At 44.7% G+C, this 23,866-nt stretch overlaps 1 protein-coding gene across 7 annotated transcripts in view; it reads right to left on the bottom strand.

The window, feature by feature from the left end:
• USP48 (ubiquitin specific peptidase 48) overlaps nt 1–23,866 on the bottom strand; it is a 3,461,715-nt gene that overhangs the window by 2,514,296 nt on the left and 923,553 nt on the right. For all 7 annotated transcript variants that reach the window (XM_044063244.1, XM_044063240.1, XM_044063245.1 and 4 more), the window contains one exon: nt 12,774–12,907. In XM_044063244.1, coding sequence (XP_043919179.1) covers nt 12,774–12,907 — 134 coding nt within the window. The remainder of the gene's footprint in view (nt 1–12,773; nt 12,908–23,866) is intronic.

Below are 23,866 nucleotides of genomic sequence, written 5' to 3'. Positions count from 1 at the left end.
TCCGAGCAGTGTTGCAGGAATTTGGGGACATGTTCACTGGGAAACCAGGGTGCACCCACCTAGTGCAGCACCAGGTGGATACAGGACCCCAAAGGTCTATTAGGCAGGCCCCTTATAGGGTGCCTGAGAGAGTCAGACATACCCTGAGGGAGGAGGTACAGAAGATGTTGGAACTAGGGGTGATTCAAGAATTCAACAGATCCTGGGCCTCCCCAGTGGTGCTGGTGCCAAAGAAGGATGGCAGCACCAGGTTCTATGTCGACTACAGGAAATTAGTCATACAGAGTCGGATGCTTACCCCATGCCTAGGATGGATGAGGCCCTAGAGCAGCTGGGTGGGGCTAAGTATTACAACCACTGATCTTACCAAGGGTTACTGGCAGGTGCCCTTAACTCCCAGTGCTAGAGAAGTCAGCCTTTGTGACTCCTTTTGGCTTGTATGAGTTCACAAAGATGCACTTTGGGATGAAGAATGCCCCAGCGACTTTCCAGAGGCTGGTAGATCATATCCTAGCAGGAGCAGGAGAGTTTGCCCTTGCTTACCTAGATAATATTGCAATCTACAGCCATTCCTGGCCAGAGCACCTTCAGCATATCAGGGAGGTGCTGGGCAGACTATAGAGGGCAGGGTTGACCATTAAGCCGAGCAAATGTCAGGTGGGTATGGCAGAGGTCTCCTACCTAGGACAGAGTGGGGAGTGGTAGGATAAGGCCAGAACCTGCCAAAGTGAAAGCCATTCAGGCATGGCCTGCACCTGTTACTAAAAAGCAGGTGAGGGCATTTTTAGGGACAGCAGAGTACTACAGAAAGTTTGTCCCCAGTTATAGTACCATAGCTGCTCCCCTCAAAGATCGGACAAGGAAAAACAGGCCAGATAAGGTAGTGTGGACCCCAGCATGTGAGCAGGCATTCCAGAAGCTTAAAGAAGCTTTGGGAGGACCCCCTGTGTTAGCCAGTCCAGATTACAACAAAGAATTTGTTGTGCAGGTGGATGCTTCAAACCATGGGTTGGGGGCTGTACTTGGCCAGATCTCTTCAGAGGGGGAAGGGCACCCATTGGTTTATATCAGTCGTAGGCTCCAACCCAGGGAGAAATGATATGCAGCTGTAGAAAAGGAATGTCTAGCCATAGTGTGGGCACTGCAGAAACTTCAGCCTTATCTGTATGGAAGGAAATTCACCGTTATGACAAATCACAACCCCCTAAACATGGTTAAACAAAGCCATCCAGCAAAATGCCAAGTTGCTAGGATGGATCCTGGGGTTGCAAGCATATGTTATGTCAGTGCAGCACTGCAGTCGGAGTAGCAATGCTAAGGCAGATGGGCTCTCAAGACAGGGAATGGGGTAGGTATACTCAGATAGACCTAACCCTCTCAAGTGGCGTTTCTCAAAGGCTTGAGTTCTCCGGGGTGGAGAAATGTGAAGATTGGTAGTGAAGGCTGCCAGCCTAGCCAGATAGAATTTTATAGACAATTCTGTCATTTAAACATGCAAATGTATTTTTATTGCTCTCTTCCTGACCAGCTGCAAGATAACAAAAAAGAGATATTACGAATGTAAATGTAGTTAATGGGGAACACCAGGAAAGTGTAAAAGATGATGTAATGTTTATCAGAACTGCAATAGCAATTTAAACAGAGAGAATTGGAAGGCATGAAGCATTTTTGTCTTGAACATCCAACTCAGCACTGCCTTATGCTCTCTTTATGTAAGAACTGTGTTTTCTCCTAGATGTAGCTAGAATTTAGAGGGTCTAGACTAAGTGTTTTTCTGTCATGTCAGAACTGTACTACTGAATTATTTTAAGTATTTATGTGTGATCTCTGAACTCTTGACTAGCATGAACTGTAGTAGAAAGCATTGTCTTCCAGTTTTAATTATTTATTATTAAATATTTGAAAGCCTTTTAACTGTGGTTGGGTTTGTGTAGAGATGATTTGAGCTCGTAAGGGTACTTGCATGCCTTTGGTAAAACTGTACAAAGCCACTCTAATAAGCTTCGACTGTTTAGTCACATCTGCCAATTGGATAATTATATTGCACAGTAATAATTGGACACCCTTTTAAGGGCCTCTGAGTAGCTGATAATTATTAGTGGGTGGTGGCAACTGCTACTACTGTACAGTCTGGGTAAAGGGGGCACAGCTGGAGAACCTATGCCAGCCTTCCCCAGAAGTGTCTGTGTGGTTGTGTAAACTCTTATCTCAAAGTGTGTGTGTGTCAGCTACTTGGGCAGGGACACGAAGCACTGGTTGGACAGAGAGGGTGCTGGAGATTTTAGCTTGCCCACTAGGCTGAGATCTGGACCCTATAAGCTGTGCCAGTGGGGGGGAGTCTTATTGGGGACCTGGGGAGCAAGGGAGCGACTAGCCCTGGACTGAATGTGATCTCTGTATGCTCTTAAGGGAAATTACACTTTACTGTGTGTATTTGTTATCCTTTCCTCATATTTGAGATGCCCTCTCTGGTGTTAAGTGTTGAAGATTGAGGCTCCTTGATTGCTGGGCCAGGGCACGGGCCTCACACTGTGGTCCATTTCTGCATCTAGGGCGGCGTCATCCATTGCTTCCTCCTCTGCCTCGGGGAAAATGTTTGCCTCGTGAATCCTGGAATTGCCCTTTGGATTTTTTAAACCATAGTCTCCCACTTCTCTGGTTCCTAGAATATGGTCTCTGAGGAGGGCAGAAACATATGCCAGTGGCAGAGAGAGTCTTACCGTCCTTTTCACATCTGGCTAGTGTATCTTTTACCTTAGGACCAAACAGGGAAGATCTGTCAAACGGAGCGTTGATGAATGATGCTTTAAATGGCTCCACAAATTCACATAAGCGCATCCAGGAATGCCTTCTAATGTCTATGACTGAACCCCCTTGCTCTAGTTGTCCCTTCAGCTGCATGGGCAACAAGCCTCATGGAAGAGTTAGAACTTGCTTTTAGGGTTGCAAGCTGAGAAATAACTTTGTCTCGTATCCCTTCAGCCACTGTTCCTTCAAGGGTATCTGAAAGCTCCTAGATCAGTCTGAAGATGGTTCAATGGGTTTGAGAGAATTCATCAATACCATAATTCATTTGATATTTATGAACTTTTAATTTGCCTTGCTTGTTTCATATGTCTTGGACTCTCCCTCTTTCATACAAGTTATTTAAGCGAAGTTTGATAATATGAAGTTACAGTGTGAATAGAGTTGAAAGGGCAAAAAAGAAGGCAAAGGCTACTGTGCCTCCTCCTTGACAATCTAATGTTAAGGTTAGAACCTCATCCAACCTCTGTGGAGGTCCACTATAACAGCAAATCATAACACCTGGGCAGAAACCAAAGTTATGACAGGTAAGACCTCAGATGTGGACAGCACAACTATGACCAAATCTGGCATACCTGTAAAATCACTGCTTTCTGCTTTGCTTTCACATACCTGTAAAATCACTGCTTTCTGCTTTGCTTTCACATACATGTAAAATCACACATTTCTGCTTTGCTTTCACATACCTGTAAAATCACTGCTTTCTGCTTTGCTTTCAAAGTATGGCGTTAGTCCTGTCCATATTGCTATCTCCCACACATTCCGATTAGAAAAATGAATGTTGCAAAAGTGGCTGCAGCTTTTGTTCAATGAGTCCTAAAAGGACCATCTACTTCAAAATAATATGATTTTCATAATCTCATCAGTGTCCTACAGCCTTCAACCTCAGAATCTGCCTTTCAAGACTTCAATGAATCACTCTACTACAACATAAGGAAAAAAGACGTCATCCTTCTCGTCAACTCTATTAACCAGCTTTCAAACCTGTGCCAAACAAGGCCTCAGCAGATTTTTCTCTATGACCACAGTCTATCAATTAATAACAGAATCCATCCGATTCAACCTCATTACATGTAAATGTTCCCTGCTAGACCTTCACATTTGTCAACACTTCTGACAAACTTTACACTGTCAAAATGCAAATATTTGCATTCATGTATAAATGTCTGGATATCTTACTGAAAGTCAAATTATTATGCATGTAAGTGAAACTGTTGTGACTCTAGAACTAAAATACTACCACTGGGAAGACTAGTTTGTGATGAAAAGTTTGCCTTTTACATTTCTTTAGGAATCCTTGTGGCTTCAGAGATATGAATATTTCATTGAAATGTGAGGGCATAACTTGATCCGGTCAAAAAGCTCAGGAAACAACCATTCAAATTTTGAATATAAATGTCCACAGATCCATTAGAGGGAATAAGTTAAATATGAAATGAAGACATTACCAACCTACGTCTGCCACCTGTTCACTCACTCCCTAACTGAACACCCACTCCCAATTTTACTTGAAACTTAACAGCTACAATCCCAATTTACAAAACATCTACATCCTACTGAAGCTTCTGACAACAACAGGCTGATTTCCTTTTTATTCCACCTTGGTAAACTATTTATTCACAATCAATCTACAGACAGCAAGTGTACAACAGCACATCAATCCATGTGCATGGCTTTGTCAGGAACAGTAGAACACAGCACACTATTGACACTTATGGATAATCAGTTCAGCCTAGGTTAGTCCGTATTTGGGCCACTTCTATTATCATCTTCTAACAGTCTATGCCCATATTTCACCCTATGTAACATGTTGCTCTGCTCCAACTGCCTTGTAAACTTATAGCCAACCTCCTCCTATAACTTATTCTCAAAAACATAACCTAGAACATTAAACTTCAGCTCAACACAAAAACAAAAAAGCAAGTTCTTTGGAACAATCCAAAAAACAAACAAAAAAATACACATTTAACTCACTGACCTGCAACAACCATAATACTGACTTTTTTCCTTTCTTAAATATTTCAGCCCTATGTCTGGCCTCTCCCTAACAATAGCTAAACTCAGTTTAAAAGCGAATTGTCACCTAATCACTAGAATCCTAGCACCTGAAGGCCGAGCAGCAATATGCAAAAATTAGAAGTTATGTACCTACCATAACGTTCCATGTTAGTTGTCTTCTCTCGCCTTCTTCTTGCTGGATGGGTTCGGAGCCGATCCTCGGCTCCGACTCGGCACTTGCTTAGCTTGAGAACTCCTTTTACCAGCTCGAGGCAACCCTATATCCCATGATGCAAGGTGAGACTACCTCAGATCTCGTTTGGTAGCTAAATAACCCTGCTAATAATACTAATCCCAAAGGAAGAGCAAAAATTAGCTTAGAGGAACTAGGCAAAAAGTTCTTAAGATAGACTCTCTAATGAACTGAGGAGAGTAAATCTGATAAAGAGAAACTCTTCAAGATCTGTCCAGGCCAGGGGGAAGGAGGGAGGGAGGGAGGGACGCAAGAAGAAGGCGAGAGAAGACAACTAACATGGAACGTTATGGTAGGTACATAACTTCTAAATGTTAAGTTGTCAATCTCGCCTTCATTCTTGCTGGATGGGACCGCGTCCCTAGCACCTGTATCCCGAGTGGCTCAATGGCACAGACTCTTGAGTACTGTGGAACCAAAACTGGCTCTGTCCCTGGAGGCCAAATCTAATTTATAATGAGAGACAAAGGTATGAGGAGTGGCCCAAGTAGCTGCTGCACAAATGGTATCAATGGGTAGCCTATCCTGAAAAGCTGTAGAAGTGGATAGGCTCCTGGTTGAATGTGCCTTCGGTTTTGAGGGTAGTTGCTTGCCTCTGAGCGAATACACATAAGAAATGGCGGAAGACAACCATCTGGATAAGGTCACTTTTGACACTGGGAGACCTTTCCTGTTTTCTGCATAGGAGACAAATAATTGATCTGATTTCCTGAATTGTTTAGTTCTATGCAAATAATATCTGAGCTGACGATGGACATCCAAAAAATGAAGTTTTTGTTCAGCTCTGTCAGAATAATTTGGGGAAAAAACTGGTAAATCGATGGATTGATTAATATTAGTTTGAGAAACAACTTTGGGCAGAAAGGATGGATTTGTTCTCAAGGATACCCTGTCCTTGTGAAAAACCAAGTAAGGGGAACGGATGCAGAGAGCTTGAATTTCAGATACCCTCCTTGCTGAAGTGACAGCCAGTAAGAATATGGTTTTCCAGGTCAGTAACTTTAAGGAACATGAAGCAGATGGTTCGAAGGGGGGTAAAATCAAGGATGCTAACATCAAATTCAGATCCCATTGTGGAGGAGGATGTTTTATTGGAGGCTTTAGTAGAAAAACTCCTCTCAGAAAGGCTTTGCATAGTCTATGTGACATAATGTTACGATCCTGCAAGCCAACATGATATTTGGAAATTGCCGCCAGTTGAACTTTAACTGTTGATGAAGAAGATCCTGACTGAAAAACTTCAGCCAGAAAATCTAACACAGAATGCACAGGTGCAGTAAAAGGATCAATGTGCCTGGAGTTTGCCCATAGGGAAAAACGTCGCCACTTGCTAGCATAAACCGTTCTGGTGGACGACTTCAAGGAAGCTATTAAGATATCTCTGACAGGATCAGAGATCATAGGAAGCCTGGCTGGGGAAGGAAGTGGAGCAACCAAGCAGTGAGGTTGAGAGAATGAATGGCCCGGTGCTGTTGACCCGATTGGTGGATCAGAAGATCCGGAACTGGGTCCAGATGCCAAGGCTGCACACCAGGAGGTGACGATGTAGGGTCGGAAACCAAATTTGTCGAGGCCAGTAAGGGGCAATGAGAATCAACTTGGCTCTCAAAATGGTAGCTTTCTGAATGACCTGTGGAATTAAGGGGAAAGGAGGAAAAGCGTACAGAAGTCCCCGGGGCCAATCCTGGGTTAGAGAATCTCTCAGGGGTTGGCCTGGTAGGGGAAAGAGGGTGAAGAAGTCCGGGCATTTGTTGTTTTGGGGTGTAGCAAAAAGGTCGCAACAAGGAGTGCCCCACTTCAGAAATATCTTGTCCACTACCGATTGATTGAGAGACAACTCGTGAGGCATGAGAATGGCTCTGCTCAGCCTGTCCGCTAAGAGGTTGGACCTGCCGGGGATGTGCATTGCTATCAGAAACCGATGAGAGGAGATTGCCCATTGCCAAAGTCTGAGAGCTTCTCGACACAAAGGATAGGACCTGGTCCCGCCCTGCTTGTTGATGTACCAGACTACAGACATGTTGTCCGTTTGAACTGCAATAGTCCCCGAGGGAAGAAAGTCGTTGAGGGCTTGCAACGTTAAAAGCACCGCTCTCATCTCCAGGACATTTATGTGCAGATGGTATTCTGTGGGTTGCCAAGTCCCGTGGACCATCCTGCCCTGATAATGCCCCCCCCACCCGATCAGAGAGGCATCCGTAGTGACTGTGGCAACCGGAGAAGGGGGAACAAATGGTCGGCCCTGATGAAGTAGAGGGGAAGATATCCACCAGGTTAGATGAGTCCTGCACGATTGTGTAACCAAGATTTCGTGCCTCATGGGAAGGTTCTGGAATGACCACTGAGTGAATAACATCCACTGTAGCAGACGCATGTGGAAGCGAGCTAATGGTAGAAGTACAATGACTGCAGCCATAAGACCTAGAACCTTCAGAACCAATCTGGCTTTGACTTTGCTGCTCAGCAATAAGATCCAAACGTATTTTTGGATGTCCAGAATTCTCTGATCTGTTAGTCTGGCTAACATACTGACGGTGTTTAGTTCTGCGCCTATAGATTGGCAAGGCAGCAGAGAAGATTTTTCTAAATTCACCGATAGTCCCAACTTTTTGCAAAGCTGCAGAGTGTAGTCTCTGCTCTGAAGAAGCTGATGCTTGGTGGTGGCGGAGAGGAGCCAGTCGTCTAAATAAGGAAACACCTGGAATCCCTGACGTCTCAGATGAGCCGTAACCACTGCCATGCATTTGGTAAACACTCTGGGGGCTGAAGTGAGGCCAAAGGGCAGGGCTCTGAATTGATAATGACTGGTCCCTAGCCGAAAGCGGAGAAACCTCCTGGAGCGTGCGGAGAAACCTCCTGGAGCGTCTGTGTATCTTTATGTGATAGTACGCGTCCTGAAGGTCTATCGAGCACATCCAGTTGTCCTTTCCCAGAAAGGGCAGAATGGACTGAAGCGTGACCATCCGGAATCTTGCCTTCTTGACAAATCTGTTTAGATTGCTCAGGTCTAAAACAGGTCTCCAATCTCCCGTCCTTTTGGGGACCAAAAAGAATCTTGAGTAGACGCCGGATCCTACTTGGTCTGCTGGAACAGTCTGGACGGCTCTTTTTTCTAGGAGCTTTGAAACCTCCTGTTTTGCCAAATCCCTTTGACCGGGTGAGATGTCTGGAAGGGATTGGTGAGGTACGGGATACCTTTCGAAGGGGATTTTGTAACCCTCGGATATGATCGACTGTACCCACATGTCTTGTGAGAGGGAACGCCAGGCTACTGGGTACAGCGATATCCTTCCCCCAACTGCCTCCAAGGGTGGACAGTCGGGCAACACCTCAGGGATGCTGAAAGGGCTTGTCAGGAAGAGGCTCCCTGTTACCCTGATTCTGGGGACCCCCCCTGCCTCTAGGGCGGCGTCTATTATTGTTACCCCTCTGCCTCTGGGGGTAAACTGACCACGTGTGTCCGGCGCTGCTCCTTGGGCTTTACGGAACCACATCTTTCCTCCTTTCTGACCCTTGGGATAGGGTCTAGACGGGGTGGAAAAATGGACTCCTACGGCAGAAAGAGTTTTGCCGTCTTGCTCACACCTGGTCAAGGTTTCCTTCACCTGAGGTCCGAACAAAGCCGAACCATCAAAGGGGGTATTGGTGAAGGACGCCTTAAAGGGGTCCGCGAAATTACAAAGCCGCATCCAGGCCTGACGTCTAAGAGCCACTCCTGTGCCTGCGGCTCTGCTCGCTCCATCGGCTGCATAGGATATGATCCGCATGGAGGAGTTGGTTAAAGAATTTAGGATTGCTAGCTGTGAGGCAATCTTGTCTTGAGCCCCAGCAGCTGAAGGATCCTGAACCACTTCACCTAGTTCCTTGAGAATATCTCTTTGAAGTCTGGTGAAATGACAAAGGTAGTTCAGCGAACGCATAGCAAAGGTCGCTGAAGAAAACATCCGCTTGCCATACCTATCCATGGTCCTAGAATCTTTGTTAGGAGGATGGACAGGCACGGAAGGATCCGCAAGTTCCTTCTTGGTGGCCGCCACCACCATAGCAGCCCCAGAGGCGCCCTTAGAAAGAAACTGCTTGTCTGAAGGGGCCGTAATAAATTTGGATGGCCTCCTGGGGACAGGTTCCACAGAATCTGGGGCTGCCCACGCCTTCCGAGCCACTACCTGCATGAGTGGGTCGAAAGGCGGAGACACCCAGGAGGTGGAGGGTCGGGATCCAAAAGCCTCCAGGTATACCGACTCGTCCTCGGAGGGGTCAATGGTGGGCCAGTTCCCCCTCTGTTTGAGGAGTTCAAGGATGTCTGAAAAGGAGACATCCTCAGAGGGGGACCGAGGGGAACCCTCGACTCATCTAAGTCGGTATCAGATGTTGTAGACTCAGGGGAGTCTGTGTGTTTCCTCTTACACGTCCTCTTCCGAGGGGGTTCCCCTGCGGGATCAGGAGAAACCTTGGAAGAGGAAGATATTCCCAATGGGGAAACCTGGGGCGATGGATCCCTGGGCCTGAGAGCAAGAGGCTGGCAAGAGACATCAACAGGCACCGAAGAGGGAGGAGCTAAAGGGATGGACCGTTGACCTGGCTCAGGTGCCAGGACACTCCTCATCACCTCAAAGGCTCCCCTCCCAGGGAGACCAGAATACTCCCGTTCCGAAGACACAGGAATTCCCGGTTCCACTGAGACAGAAGGCTCCGAGGCCGATGTCGGTGCCGAGCTTACCAAAGCCGAAGCCCCGAGAGGGAGAGCGGGGTCGGACAAGGGTCCGATGCCACTAGCCCCTCGGAGCCAACAAGGAAACTCGACGACCGGATCCCTCCAAGGAAGGTCTCATGGAGGAGATCGGAGCCGAAGACGACGGAGCCGAAAGGGGATGTATCGGTTCCGGCGCTGACACGGTCGCTGTCCCGAGAAGCTCCGGCTCCGAACTCTGGAGGAGAGTCGGAGGAGGAAGTTCAAGGGGAAGAGCAATAGCCGAAGTCTGCTGAGACGGGCTATGGAGCATTTGGGCTAGTGCCTGTGACTTCAACAGCCTGCTTACCACCCTCTCTAAATCGTGGTCAGACAGCCTGGAAGATCTCGAAGATCGGCTCCGATGACTCCGTTCCGACAAAAGAGGAGACCTCGGAGCCGAGTGAATAGACTCCAAAGAAGGGGACCGAGATCTCTTCTTGGACGAAGCCATCGGAGCCGACGTCCTCTGGGTTCCAGATGGAGCCGAAGACTTTTCAGCTCAGATACTGGATAACACGTCGGCACCAGCCGGAGCCGACAAGGCAACTGTAGACTGAGTGTCGGAGCCGGTAGGAACCGACACTACCACATCAGAGGAAGAAAGATCGGCTCCAGCCGGAGCCGATCTCGACTCCGAAGGAGTCGGAGCCACCGGGGAAGGCTTAACCACTGTAGCCTGAACCTTAGGTGGCTTGGAAGGTTTACCCGACCCAGTCTTAGTGGGTGAACCTTCTGGCTTTAATAAGCCACGGAGAATTAACTTGTTCCTCCTCTCCTGCAGGACTCTCTGGCTAAAAGAATGACATATGGCACAGGAGTCCTGCAGGTGTAAAGGCCCCAGGCAGTAAACACAAGAAGTGTGACCGTCTGTCAGAGACATCTTCTGACAGCACAAGTCACACTTCTTGAAGCCTGAGACCTTTCCTTCCCTACACATAGTCTAAGAAAAACACACACACACAATAAAACAGTCACACTATTAATCCCAAAAACACACACACAGATAGGGATTAAGAACAGGGAGGGTTAGGCCTAACTGAAATCTTTTTTAACTTTACAACTTAAAGTTTAAATTTCAACTAAAGGGGAAATAGGGTGGGCTGTAGAAAGACTACACACTATCTAAACTAAGAAGAAGGGAGAGTAAAACCCTAGAAAACTGTTTGAAAAGTCAAACTCACCTGAGCTGGCAAAAAAGAGACCTCTTCGCAAAGCGGCAAACGAGATCTGAGGTAGTCTCGTCTTGCATCATGGGATATAGGGTTGCCTCGAGCTGGTAAAAGGAGTTCTCAAGCTAAGCAAGTGCCGAGTCGGAGCCGAGGATCGGCTCCGAACCCATCCAGCAAGAATGAAGGCGAGATTGACAACTTAACATTACCCTAATGCCCCATCTTAAATACAGACTTCCTCTAACTCAATGAAAAACCTCTCTATAAACTTTTTCCAACTGAATCAGTCAATGTATCCCCCCCCCCCCCAATAAACACCACTGTACACAGCCATGTCATGCCAATCACTCGAGGCACATTTTATATGTTGTACTTCATATGCATCTTCTAGATGGTCTGCAACCTTATTCATTACATTCAAAATAACTAAAGAAGAGTCTGTTCTGAATATGTAACTTACCACCACCCACAACATAGTTTTATTTTAATGTCTTGTTTCTATGTTTACAATGTATTCATATGTAATTCCCAGCTGTGGCTGAAATGAGTCCTCTTGGATCAGTCTACTGTCCTACTTATCAAATTTGAAAAATAAAAGAAACTTCCTATAGTCAGTTTGTTTGTCTTTTCGGCTTTTCCCAGTTAGGGGTCGCCACAGAGGCACTCCGGTCCACTAATGATTGGCAGTAGATTTTTTTTATGGTGCCGAGTTGCCAGCCCGATGCCCAACCTTCAGCGAAGGCACGCCCATTCACGCATGTCTTTTGGAGGCCACTCGGCCATGGGGAGGACATGCAGACTCCACACAGAAGGCACTCCAGCCGTGAATTGAACAGAAGAACCTCTTGCTGTGAGGCAACAACGCTACCGCTGTACCACCGTGGCTTAGGTACAAAATGAGGTAGGTGGTGGTAGGCATCTGTTGCTGAGATGCTTGTCCCTATGAAGGCAAATAGAATGGACCTGGAGGTTGCTCCTAGACGTCTCCAATAAAAAAAAATACAACAGTCACCACCTTCTGGGAGTTTCCAGAATCAAAGTAGAAGGCATAAACTGTAATGGCAATCATGTCTGTGACGCATCAGGAATATAATCTTGACAACTGAGAACTGTGGAACCTGAGAACTAATTATGAACATGGGTATCAAAAAAAATTCATGGCCAAGAGGGTAAGAAGAAATCCCACTGTCTGCTTCTTGAAGTATTACGAAAGGAAGGGAATCAGTAACTAGTGGCACTGGGTCCAAGGGAAGGGCAGGGCTGTGGCTCACTGTGGTTGTTGCTATCAAACCTCTGTTGAACTGGCAATGCAGCAACTGCTTTATGCTACCCACCTACAGGTGTTGTAATTACAGATGCACTGACATTTTTTTCAATGAAGATGGTAAAAACTAAAGGAAGAATATACAAGACTTAATTCAAGGTACAGGGTGATATTTATAGTTTCACAGGCATTTTCAATGCGTGCAGTCCAGGAGACCATTAGGAAACCTAGCCCAAATTTCCAGCTGCCCCAGCAATATCTGGTTAAGTGACTTTCTCAAAGTCACACAACAGGCATATGAGGATTAAGGGAATCAAACCCTGCAACACAGCAATTACAGCTCACAACATTAACCTTCCGTGCCAACTGCCAAATCCACAAATAGTATTGATGGAAGCCTGTCATACAGCTGCAGCTGAGAAATCAGAATCTCTGACATCAAAAGAAAAAAAGAAACATGAAAATGCACTCATCAGTAAGATCTTCCCTACAAATATACAAAGTAGTTCAGCAATTTTAAGCTTCTGTATGAAACAAGTCTGTTTTACTTGCCTGTCAAAAACAAATCGCAGCAACTGCAAGTTGAGGGTGCGTGGAAGGCTGAGAAGTCTAATTTTCCTTGTAGCATTTTGCTTGTTCTGACAATTTTCACAGAAATAGCGATTGTCTCCTTCTAACTTTTCATCCTGTCATAAAAAAAAAAAAAAAAGTTCTATACTCACCATAACGTTCCAGGTGTGTTGTCCATCTTCACTTTCATTCTTACCAGGATGGGTTCGGATCCGATCCTCGGACCCGACTCGGCTTTATGAGGTCTTCCACTAGCTTGTGGCTAAACCCTATCCCAGCTTGCACTAGGAAAGCTCCCCAGATCTTGTTTGTAATTATAATAAGAGAATACAAATAAAAGGCAGTTTAATACCTTAGAGAGAGCAATAAAGAAGATCAGAGAAGAAGGATATCCAACTGCACCGACTCAGTCTTCCAGGATTAAAAGGCTGGGGGGAAGGAGGGTGGAATGTGAGAACGAAGGCAAAGATGGACAACACACAGAATGTTATGATGAGTACATAACTTCTCTATGTGCTGTTGTCCTATCTCACCTTCATTCTTACCAGGATGGGACAGCGTCCCTAGCACCATCTTTCTTGGGTGGCTCAAGGAAGAATATTCTTCAGAATCGTGGAACCAAAAGAGGCCTTGCTCCTGGAGGCTAAATCAACTTTGTAATTAGCCTGTGTTGCCACAACACAAATGGTATTAATTGGTAGTCTAGCCAGAAAAGGCGGACGAGGTTACAATGCCTCTTGTAGAATGGGCTTTAACTCTATAGGGAAGATCTCCATTTTGAGACTTCTAGACGAAGGTTATGCAATCTGAAAGCCATCTTGAAAGTGTCACTTTAGAGACTGGAGCACCTTTATTTGAATCTGACCAAAAAACACGTAGTTGGTCAGATTTTCTGAAGTCCTTTGTCCTGTGTAACTAGAACCGTAATTGTTTATGCACATCCAGTTGGTGTAATGTATCCTGTCTTTTTCTCGTAATTTGGTTAAAAGACTGGCAGCTCTATGGATAGCTTCAAATTTGATTCTGAACATACTTTGGGTGAAAAGGAAAGGTTTGTTTGTAAGGAGACCCTGTCTCTATGGAACAGCAAAGTAGGGGGCTTTATTGACCAGGCTTGCAGCTCTGACACTGTTCTAGCAGAAGTAATTGCTATCAAGAGAATAGTTTTCCATGTCAAAATTTTGAGTTCAAAAGATGATACCGGCTCGAATGGGGTAAAAATTAAATGAGATAAGAAAAATTCAACTTCCATGGAACTGGGTCCAGAATACAAGGCTCCTCCCGAAGATGAGGCTACAGGAAGGGGAACCAGATTTGACGAGATCAGTATGGGGCGATAAGTATAAAGTCCCTTCACAAGTAATTGGCTTTCTGAAGGACTTTGGGTATTAATGGAAAGGGAGAAAAAGCACAGAGGAGACCAGAGAGCCAATCATGTACATGTACAAGGGTTGCACTTGTACATGATTGGCCCTTTGGGTATTAATGGAAAGGGAGGAAAAGCGTAGAGGAGATCAGAGGGTCAATTATGTACAAGTGCATCCCTTGGTGACTCCTGTGGGGGGTAAGGGCAAACTAGCTGCTGCATTTGGCATTCATGGATGAGGCAAAAAGGTTGCAGCAAGGCTGGCTTCATTTGCAGAAAACCTTTTCCGCTCCTTTCTGTTTCACGGACCACTCGTGAGGCATCAGAATCGCTCTACTGAGTCTCTCTGCTATCACACTGGATTTCCCTGGGATGCGCATTGGTATCAGAAAGCATTGGGAGGAGGTCCCCCACTGTCATACTCTGAGGGCCTCTCAACAAAGGGGGTAAGATCAGGTTCCTCCTTGTTTGTTTATGCACCATTCAACTGACATGTTGTCTGTCTGTACTGCAATAGTTCCCAGCAGAAGAGAGTCCTGGAATGCTTGCAACACCAGTAGTACCACTCTCATCTCTACAACACTGATGTGCAAATGGGCCTTGTGATCTTGCAAAGTGCCTTGGACTATCTTTCCCAGACAATGCCCCCTCAACCTGAGAGGTGTTCATGATCACTGTGGCTAATGGTTGGGGAAGTACAAATGGTAGACCTAGCATCACATGAGTGGAGTAAAGCCACCAAAGGTCTTTTTTGCAAGATTCCATTATCGATATTTTGTGGCACATGGGCAGTTCCTGCATCGACCATTGGGTAGACAGTAGCCACTGGAGAATTCTCATGTGCAGATATGCTAATGGAATCAAGATTATTGCTGCTACCATGGTCCCCAAGACTTTTGGGACTGTCCTTGCTTGTGCTTTTTTCTTTGTAAGAAGATTTAAAACCAGAAGTCATAGAACTTGCACTCTTTCTGGAGGAAGTTTGGCCATCATCCTTGTTGTATCCAATTCTGCTCCTATAAAAACGACACTCTGAGAAAGCAGCAAGGCAGATTCCTCATAGCTTATTGTGATTACTAGGTGAGAGCAAAGCTACAAGGTGGTGTTTCTCACTTTTATTAGTAGATGCTCGGTGGAGGCGGTTAGGAGCCAGTCGCCTAAATATGGAAACACCCAGAATCCTAGGCACCTCAATTCAGCCGCCACTACTGCCAATATCTGGTGAACACTCTGGGGGCTGTTGTGAGGCCAAAGGGCAGAGCTTGAAACTGGTAGTGACTGGCTCCCAGGCGAAAGCACGGGTGTCCACTGGATCGCCTGTCCATTCTTATGTGGTAGTACGCATCCTGGAGGTCTATCGAGCACATCCAATCATCTTCGTCCCAGAAAAGAGAGTATTGACTGCAGTGTTACCATCCGGAACTTGGATTTTCTTACAAATTTGCTTAGGTTGCTGAGATCCAGAATTGGTCTCCAATCCCCTGTTTTCTTTGGAACTAAAAAGAATCTTGAGTAAGTTCCGCATCCTATTTGGTCTGCGGGGACTGCTTGGATGACTCTTTTCTCCAACAACTTTTGAATTTCTAACGTTGCCTGTTCCCTTTGACTGGGTGGAATGTCTGGGATTTTTTTTATGTTTGGGACAGGGAAGGAAAAGAGTATGGAGTAACCTCTGGTCATGCTGCTTTGTACCCACATTTGTCTTTTGTTATTCATAGCCAGGCTTCTGGGTACAAAGACAAGTGTTTCTTGACTGCCTCCAGAGATGGACAGGCAGGCCTCCCTTCAGGAGCGCTGAAAGGGCTTACCATAGAAAGAGTCTCTGTTGCCCTGATTCTGCAGACCACCTCTGCCACATGGTCAGCGTCTTCCATTACTACTTCCCCTCTACCCCTAAGGGAAGACTCACCATGTGTGTCCTGAAAAGCTCTCTGAAATTTTCGGAACCACCATTTTCCCACTTCCTTTCTGACCTTTGGGACAAACAGAGACGAGCCATCGAATGGGGCGTTCATAAAGGAAGATTTAAAGGGTTCTGCAATGTCACACAAGCGCATCCAAGAATGTCTCCTTAGGGAAATTCCTGAACTTGCTGCTCTACTCGCTCCATCTGCTGCATAAGAAATCAGTCTCATGGAGGAGATGACCAGTGAATTTAAAGCGCATCTCCTAACTACTTAAGGAGATCTCTCTGTAATGTAGTAAACTGGGTCAGGTAATTCAGTGATCTAAGAGCAAAAGTCGCTGAAGAAAAAATGCGCTTTCCATATCTGTCCATTGTGCGAGACTCCTTGTTCGGTGGATGAACAGAAGATGTCTCCGTGAGTTCCTTATTGGTGGCTGCCACCACTACCTCAGCATCTACTGGGACTCCCTTAATTAAAAAGTTTTTGTCTGAGGGGGAGGTGATGAACTTATTTGGCTTCTGAGGAACAGGTTGTTCCACTGAATCTGGAGACTACCATGCCTTTTGAGAAACTAAATCCAGACGTTCGTCGAAAGGCGGAGACACCCAAGTGAAGGAAGGGTGAGATCCAAAGGGCTTCAGGTACACTGACTCCTCTGCTGAAGGGTTGGTGGACTTCCAGCCACCTCTCTGTTTAAGTATTTCTAAAATGTCTCCAAAGGAGACATCATCAGGAGGCGTCCGTGGGGACTCTTCAGCTTCATCGAGGTCCTTATTCGAAGTGACAGACTCCTCTGGGGAGTCTAAATGCTTCCTCTTACATAACCTCTTCTGAAGGACCTCTTTCAGATGGGTACTAGAGAGGTTTCAGAAGAGTGGGGGGGCATGCTGTGGGGCATCCTGAGGTGTAGGATTTCCATGGCCCTGTGGATGCAAGTGTATAGAGGCAGACACTGGTGCCTTTGGGGGAAGAATGTCCAGACATGAAAGCGGAGCAGCCTGTTGAGACAGCACTCTCCTCATCACCTCAAAAGCCCCCAACCCCTTATCTGAAAAAAAATCACTGAATCCAAAGAACCCGAGGGAAGTCTCACAATCAAGAAGGATGGTTCCGAGGCTAACATAGGAGCCAAGCTCACCCGAGCAGATGCCCCAAGAGGCAAGTTCGGATCCAACAACTGTCTGATATGACTCGCCTCCCCAGAGCCAACCAGAGAGCGTCGGCTCCTAGACTCCTCTAGCTACGACAGACTAGAGGACATCGGAGCAATGATTACATCTGAAGACCTCATAATAAGTCTCAGTTCCGAGGGATCCATCAATACCAACTCCAGACATTCTGGCTCCGAGGTCTGGTCAGAGGAGGAATTGAAGCAGAAGGGGAGGACGTGGTCAGATCCGAAGCCTTGGAGGTTGGATCCGATAAGAGCTTGGCCAGCGCCAGTGTCCTTAATAGCCTCTGTAACACACAATCCACGTCACTGTTGGATAGGCTCCTGGAAGACTTGAGTGGAGGCGGCTGGAGACTTGGAAGGCTGGAGCAAAGGCTATCTAAGAGTAGGGGAGAATGGTTCCAAGACAGGGGACCGGCTCCGGAACTCAAACTCCACCAGCACTGATACTGATGGTGTTGGAGCAGTAGATTTCTCAGATCAAACAGCTTTAAGATCTGGTGTGGAAATGTTTGTAATCTTTTTGGAAGGCTCTGATAGAGCACTGGAAGAGGTAGATCTCTTCCCAGACTTATCTAATCTGGAGGAAGGAGTCTGGTCAGACTTTGAAGAACCTGGACCTTCTTGTAATGCTTCCGAGAAGGTTTTCTTTAAGAGACGTCTTAGTATTAATTTGTTTTTCCTCTCCAGAAGAGCCCTGTGATTAAAGGAATGACAAAATGAACAAGACTCCTGGAGGTGGATAGCTCCTAGGCAATATACACAAATAGTGCGTCCATCAGTAAGGGACATTTTCTGTCCACATTTCTCACATTTTTTGAAACCAGAGTTTCAAATCTTTAGAGGACATTGTAAACAAAGAACAGTAACATGAAAAAAAAAAAAAAAAAAAAAGGACTAGAACAGGATTTTTTTTTTTTTTGACAGCAGCAAGCAAAACATTATTTAAACAATCAACTATAATTGTAAAAAAGAGGAAAGAGGAGATGACACAGCCCTCTAAATTAAACGGGCTATTCCCTAAAGAGTGAAAGAACGGGAAGCCCTCTAACTTAAATGGGCTAAGGGTAAAGCAGTCCTCTAACTTAAACAAACTGACTTTAAACAAATTTGGAGAAAAACAAAGGTAAGAAGAGCCGTCTAACTAAAACGAGCTATTAAAAGTGGAAGCCGGGATAGGGAAAAAAGGCCTAGTGGAAAACAATGGCCAACAACAGAAAAAAATTGGCAGGACAAAGCAGAAATAACACAAAACTAGTTATCTAGAGTAAGAATAATTCAGAATAAACAATTTCCAACAATAATGGTAATCAAAAGTATACTTAGCAAGAGCCAGTAGAACGAGCACCCGATCTTGTTTAGCGTTAAAAGAGATCTGGGGAGCTTTCTTAGTGCAGGCTGGGATAGGGATTAGCTACTAGCTAGTGGAAGACCTCGAGCTTCTATATAAGGCAGAGTCTGATTCGAGGATTGGAGCCAAACCAATCCTGGTAAGAATGAAGGTGAGACAGGACAACAACACATTAAAGGTTTACACAAAAAAAGGATGCAAAGTGTTAATTTCCAATACAGAGTTATTTAAGTTAACTTAACTATAGCCTTTACAGCACATTCAGTGTATGGATAAGTATATGATGCATGGCTTGCTGCATCTGAAAGTTCTAGTAGCACTGTTAAAATAGTAATAAAACTTCATGCACAAAGTAAAAAAACAAAAAAGACAGTACTGGTACACAAAATACATACAGTGCAACTTTAGAAGCAAGGATACATAAACCACGTCTCTCTTCACCAAACATCATATCTTCTAATCTTCTCTGTGTATTATAGGTTCATAGGTTGGTACTAGGTTATCAGCCCTGTGGCCTACACAAGCCTAGCCATAACAATTCCCTGGCTATTTCTTCCCACACTATTTACTTCCCTGGACCCTTGTCTAGCAGGGCGACTGACATGATCCCCGGGGTGAATTTCCTTTCTCCCATCCAATAGTCAAGGTTCCTTCTGAAGAGGGCCAAAGAGGCACTCTGCTTGACATGTATGGGCAGTCTATTCCAAAGTCTGGGGAGTCTCTGGATCAGGAACCTATTCCTCCAGCACATTTTGTTTATTGTGATGACAAGGTTTAAATCCCTGGAGCATGCGTCTCTGAGGGATTGGGATTTCTTTATGTGTAGCATGTCCCAACAGCTCTGGGTTAGACATGGCCTTGTATGTTAAGCAGATATCACCTTTGAGTAGACGATATGCAACAGAGTATAGCTGGAGTTTTAAGGCGGTCAGCGTAGGGCATCTGCTTTAGGCCTGTGAATCTTTTAGTGAGGTATTTCTGTGGCTTTTCCAGTTGTTGCAGATGTCTTGAGAGGTACATACCAAACGGGGCATTGTATTCTATAATGGGTCTAATGAGGGATGAGTACAGTGGGAGAATGATCTCCTTTTTTCTGGATGAAAAGCCCTTAGTGTGAGGTGTGCCACATAGGATTTCCTGACTGCTGTGACGATGTGGTTATTGAAGGTGGGACAACTGTCCACTTGTGTCCACAAGTCTCTAGTAACACTTTCGGTGTTTAGTGTACTGCCACCTATGTGGTAATTCACAGGTACATGTTTTTTCACCAAAGGGGATAACTATACATTTCTTGGCATTGAGGCTATGATTAAACATGACACTTAGGTGAGGTGCCAGTTCTTTTTGTAGTTCATGTAGTACACAGCCCGGGATGTCATCTGGTCCCATGGATGCTGTATTCTTAGCTTTGGAGAGTGCGTTTTATACCTGTGTGGCCATTATTACTGGAATTTGGCAATCTTCCGGTATTGAGATGGGCCGTTTAGGGGGTGAGAGGGGGGTCAAACTGACAGTGAACTGATCTGCCAGGATACTGGCAATATCCTTGGGATGGCAATATCCTTGGGATCAGTATACTTAATGCCATTCTGTTGTAGCTCACAGAAGATGTGAGCATTGCCATTTAGATTATTGACATAGTTATAGAATGCCTTGTGGTTCTCTTTGGAATCTTTGGCAATTTTATTTTCGTAACTAGCTTTGGAGGATTTTATGAGGGATCTCAGCTTCTTACTGAGGCTGGTAAAAGAGAGCTTTGCATCGTGGGATTTTCCTCTTTTCTGCAACAGTTTCTTCCTTTGTTGTAAAGTTTGTTTATAGCAGGGGACCACCAGATTGGCTTCCTTTTTTTGGAGGAGAGCATCTTGGTTCTATTTGGGATGGCACGATTCATGCGTGAGTGGATATGCTCCTGCAGTGCCTTAGTGTAGGATTCAGCAGTCGAACTTTAAGTTCCCGTCTACATGGGTGTCATGACGTTTGTCACTTCTGACTTGAGTAGCATAAAGTCTGCTTTGGAGAAGTTTTTTATGGAGGTTTCCTTACTGGGGAGTGGAGGTGGGATGTGGATGTTAAGGGTGAAAAGCTTATGGTCAAGACCTGACCAACGAGGGGGTGACCATAGGTGTGGAGCATCGATTTCCCATGCTGGTAATGATCATGTTTAGGATACTGGAGCCCCTGGTGGGACTGTGGATTAGTTGATCCAGGGCGTTGGAATTTATGAATTCTAAGAACCGTTGGGCAAAGGTGCTGGTACACGAGTAGTTTTCCCAGTTAATAGCAGGGTACTTGAAATCGCCCAGTTTTAGGGTGTTTGGTTGTATCTTAATATTTTCTAGAATGTTTAGAAAGGTGTAGTGAGAATCTTGGGGCTTGATGGGGGATCTGTAGCAAGCTACAATTTGGATTGCAGTCTTACCTAGTGTTAGTTGCACCTGGAGAATTTCAGACGCATTGTGTTGGGCAACTACCCTGATGGTGTGAATATGGACACTCCTCCACCTTTAGTGTTTGGGTCCTGGTTTGGTGGCCGAAAAATGTGGAAAGAGTTGCAGCCTGGCATTGCAGTAGTGCTCTCTGGAGCCTTGAACCAGGTCTCAGTTACTGCACAGATATCGATGTTCTCCATTTTTAGGAGTGCCTCAAGAGAGTGCATTTTGAGGTTTAGACTTATAGCATTGAGTAGCATTACCTTCAGAATTTGCCTGCTTGTACCAGTTATGGTGGAGGTTTTCGCCTTTGAACTTTGCCTAAAAAAGATACTATAAGGGTGGCAACAGCCTTAGCCAGTAACTTGAATCCTAGGGGCAACAGGTGCAGACCATCTCTGGCAAAGCATCGCGGTCTGTCGATCATGTCATCCCAGGCAGACAGATACTGCATCCCCTTTGAATGACACCAGAAGCTTAGCCAATTGTTAAAGTCAATCATTTTGTCCTTATATTGTGGTATTATTCTGGGCGAAGGCAGGATGCTACTCAGGGCAAGGGTCATACCTGCCTGGGCCACATGATCCGAAAGCTCTTCCATGTCTCTTTTCATGTAGTCCAGGGAGGTAAGTCTCAAGTCATTTACTCCAACATGGACACTGACAGAGTCATATTTGTACTTGTTGTGGAGAGACTTGAATCTTAAATCATGCAAAAGATAGTTTTTACCCACTTTTACAGACTGTTAAGAGTTCAAAGTCTTAACTATTACCTCTCAGTTGTATCAATAATACTCCATAAATATTAGTTGTATAAACATAGATGCCCTTCTTTCCATGATGCAGTATTCTCACTGTGGGATTCTCCACCTCAGGCGACCTGAACATCCGGCTCCTATGCAAAAGCTTAAGCCTGGTTGCTGTCAGGTGCATGGGACGTCACATGCAGGGCCATAAACCATGGGCCTTAAATGTGACATCTGCACACAAAGACCTCGGAACTGACTGCCCAGTCAGACAACAGCCTAAAGAGAACAAGAATTCTGCCATCGAGAAAGGGTAAATGTGATGAAGGGGTAAAGGATGGAGGGCAGAAATAATGTAACATTGAAGAGGAGGACATCTATGGTTATGGTAATATTTTACACAACTAATTTATGTCCCTCTATTCTGATGTTGCAGTCTTCTCACTGTGGAAGAGTACCACAGTTCAAGAGGAGGAAAGGGTGGAAGAAGTTAACAATCTCCAGGAAACCATGGAGGATGGCTCTTGCAAATGCTGCCCTGGCTCTGGATATATTGCCCAAGTGTGCACAGAAGACCATGTGGCTGCTTCTAATATGAAGGCTGTATCCAGGCCTTTGAGGAAGGCTCCTGAGGAGGCCACTGCTCTAGTAGAATGGGCTTTAGCCACAACCACCACAAACCTCTACAGACCTTTTTAAATGTAAAAAACACACAGTCCACTGGTCGGCACAATAAAGGTGTATCCTCCACAAACCACGCTTCGATAGTATATTAAAAATAGGATAGTAATTTTAATGAACATCAACAGCAAACAGTACAGCAAATATAGATTAGATTGAGCGAGCTTTCGTCTCTACGTAAGAGACTTCATCAGAATCAATGTAAAATGTTAATTGATGCATTTATATATTTTTAATTGGGTATTAAAACCTTAGCAACAAATTGAAAACAATTAATGTTTCAATCAAAGTGACTGAAATTACACTTGGGTGCCTCCTTTAACCATTTCAAAGCTGTTTAGAAATACATACATATAATTCATTCATAACCAACTGATATTCAATAAAAATAGGAATAGATATTGTCACCATTGCAATGTAATAGTGCTGGATAAAAAATATATATAAAATATTTGATATGTAATATATATAGAAAAATGTCAATATAAGTATATATATATTTTATAAATATTAAATAAATATTAAAATATGCTGTGTGTGTTAAAACGTTAATGTTAAAATATTACAATGATGAAGTATATATATATATATATATATATATATATATATATATATATTTATATATATATATATATGTATATATATATAAATGTGTATGTATAGGGTACCAAAATTTGAACCTATAGAATTCATATGGGGATAAAAAATACTTGTTTCTATATGGAAAATCAAGGAAACTACAAACCTCTAGGAGTTAAAGCCAAGTACCTAACCAATAACCAGGTGGTAATTTATTTGGGATTTAATGCCAGTAATTTTAATGCTGGTTTAATGGAAATATGGTCATTCATGCCCGAATGGGAGCATGCGTCCAATCTAATTTGCCAAATTAATTCCCTATATTCCAAGAATGTTTCCCAGTCACCTCCCCTCTCCCCTGGTTTCACTTCTTCCAAAACCCAAAATTTTATATTGGCTTCCTTGCATTTTAAGGTATGTCTAAACAGGGCATTGTTCTCATTCTTTTTATTGATGTCTCTCATGTGTTTATATATCCGTGTCCTCAGGTGTCTTTCAGTTTTCCCCACAACATGCAATAAGGTACACTACCCCCTTTGTGTAACAGCTGTAATACCTGTTGCTCTTAAATCTGTACCCAATACTTTGCATCCAGAGGTCCTTTTCACCTGATAGAAATGGACATTGTGCGCATCTACCGCACTTGTGAGTACCTGTCTTAGTTAATGCTCCCCCCCTACAATTAGAAAAGTACAGTTTTGTACCTACCATAAATGTAGATGTTCGAGGATCCACATTGCTGCAGTCCTAACCATTGGGTAGTCCGCTGTCCAGTAATACCAAAGTATATGGCTGACGTCGGTCAAGGCGCATTTGACTGTGGTCAGGGCGTCAGGGTACTAA

The sequence above is a fragment of the Protopterus annectens genome, chromosome 2.part1, assembly GCF_019279795.1.
Source record: "Protopterus annectens isolate FY-2018-M chromosome 2.part1, PAN1.0, whole genome shotgun sequence".
NCBI lineage: Eukaryota > Metazoa > Chordata > Ceratodontiformes > Protopteridae > Protopterus > Protopterus annectens.
The sequence above is the reverse complement of the archived record's forward strand: the minus strand, read 5'-3'. Positions and strand labels throughout refer to the sequence as shown.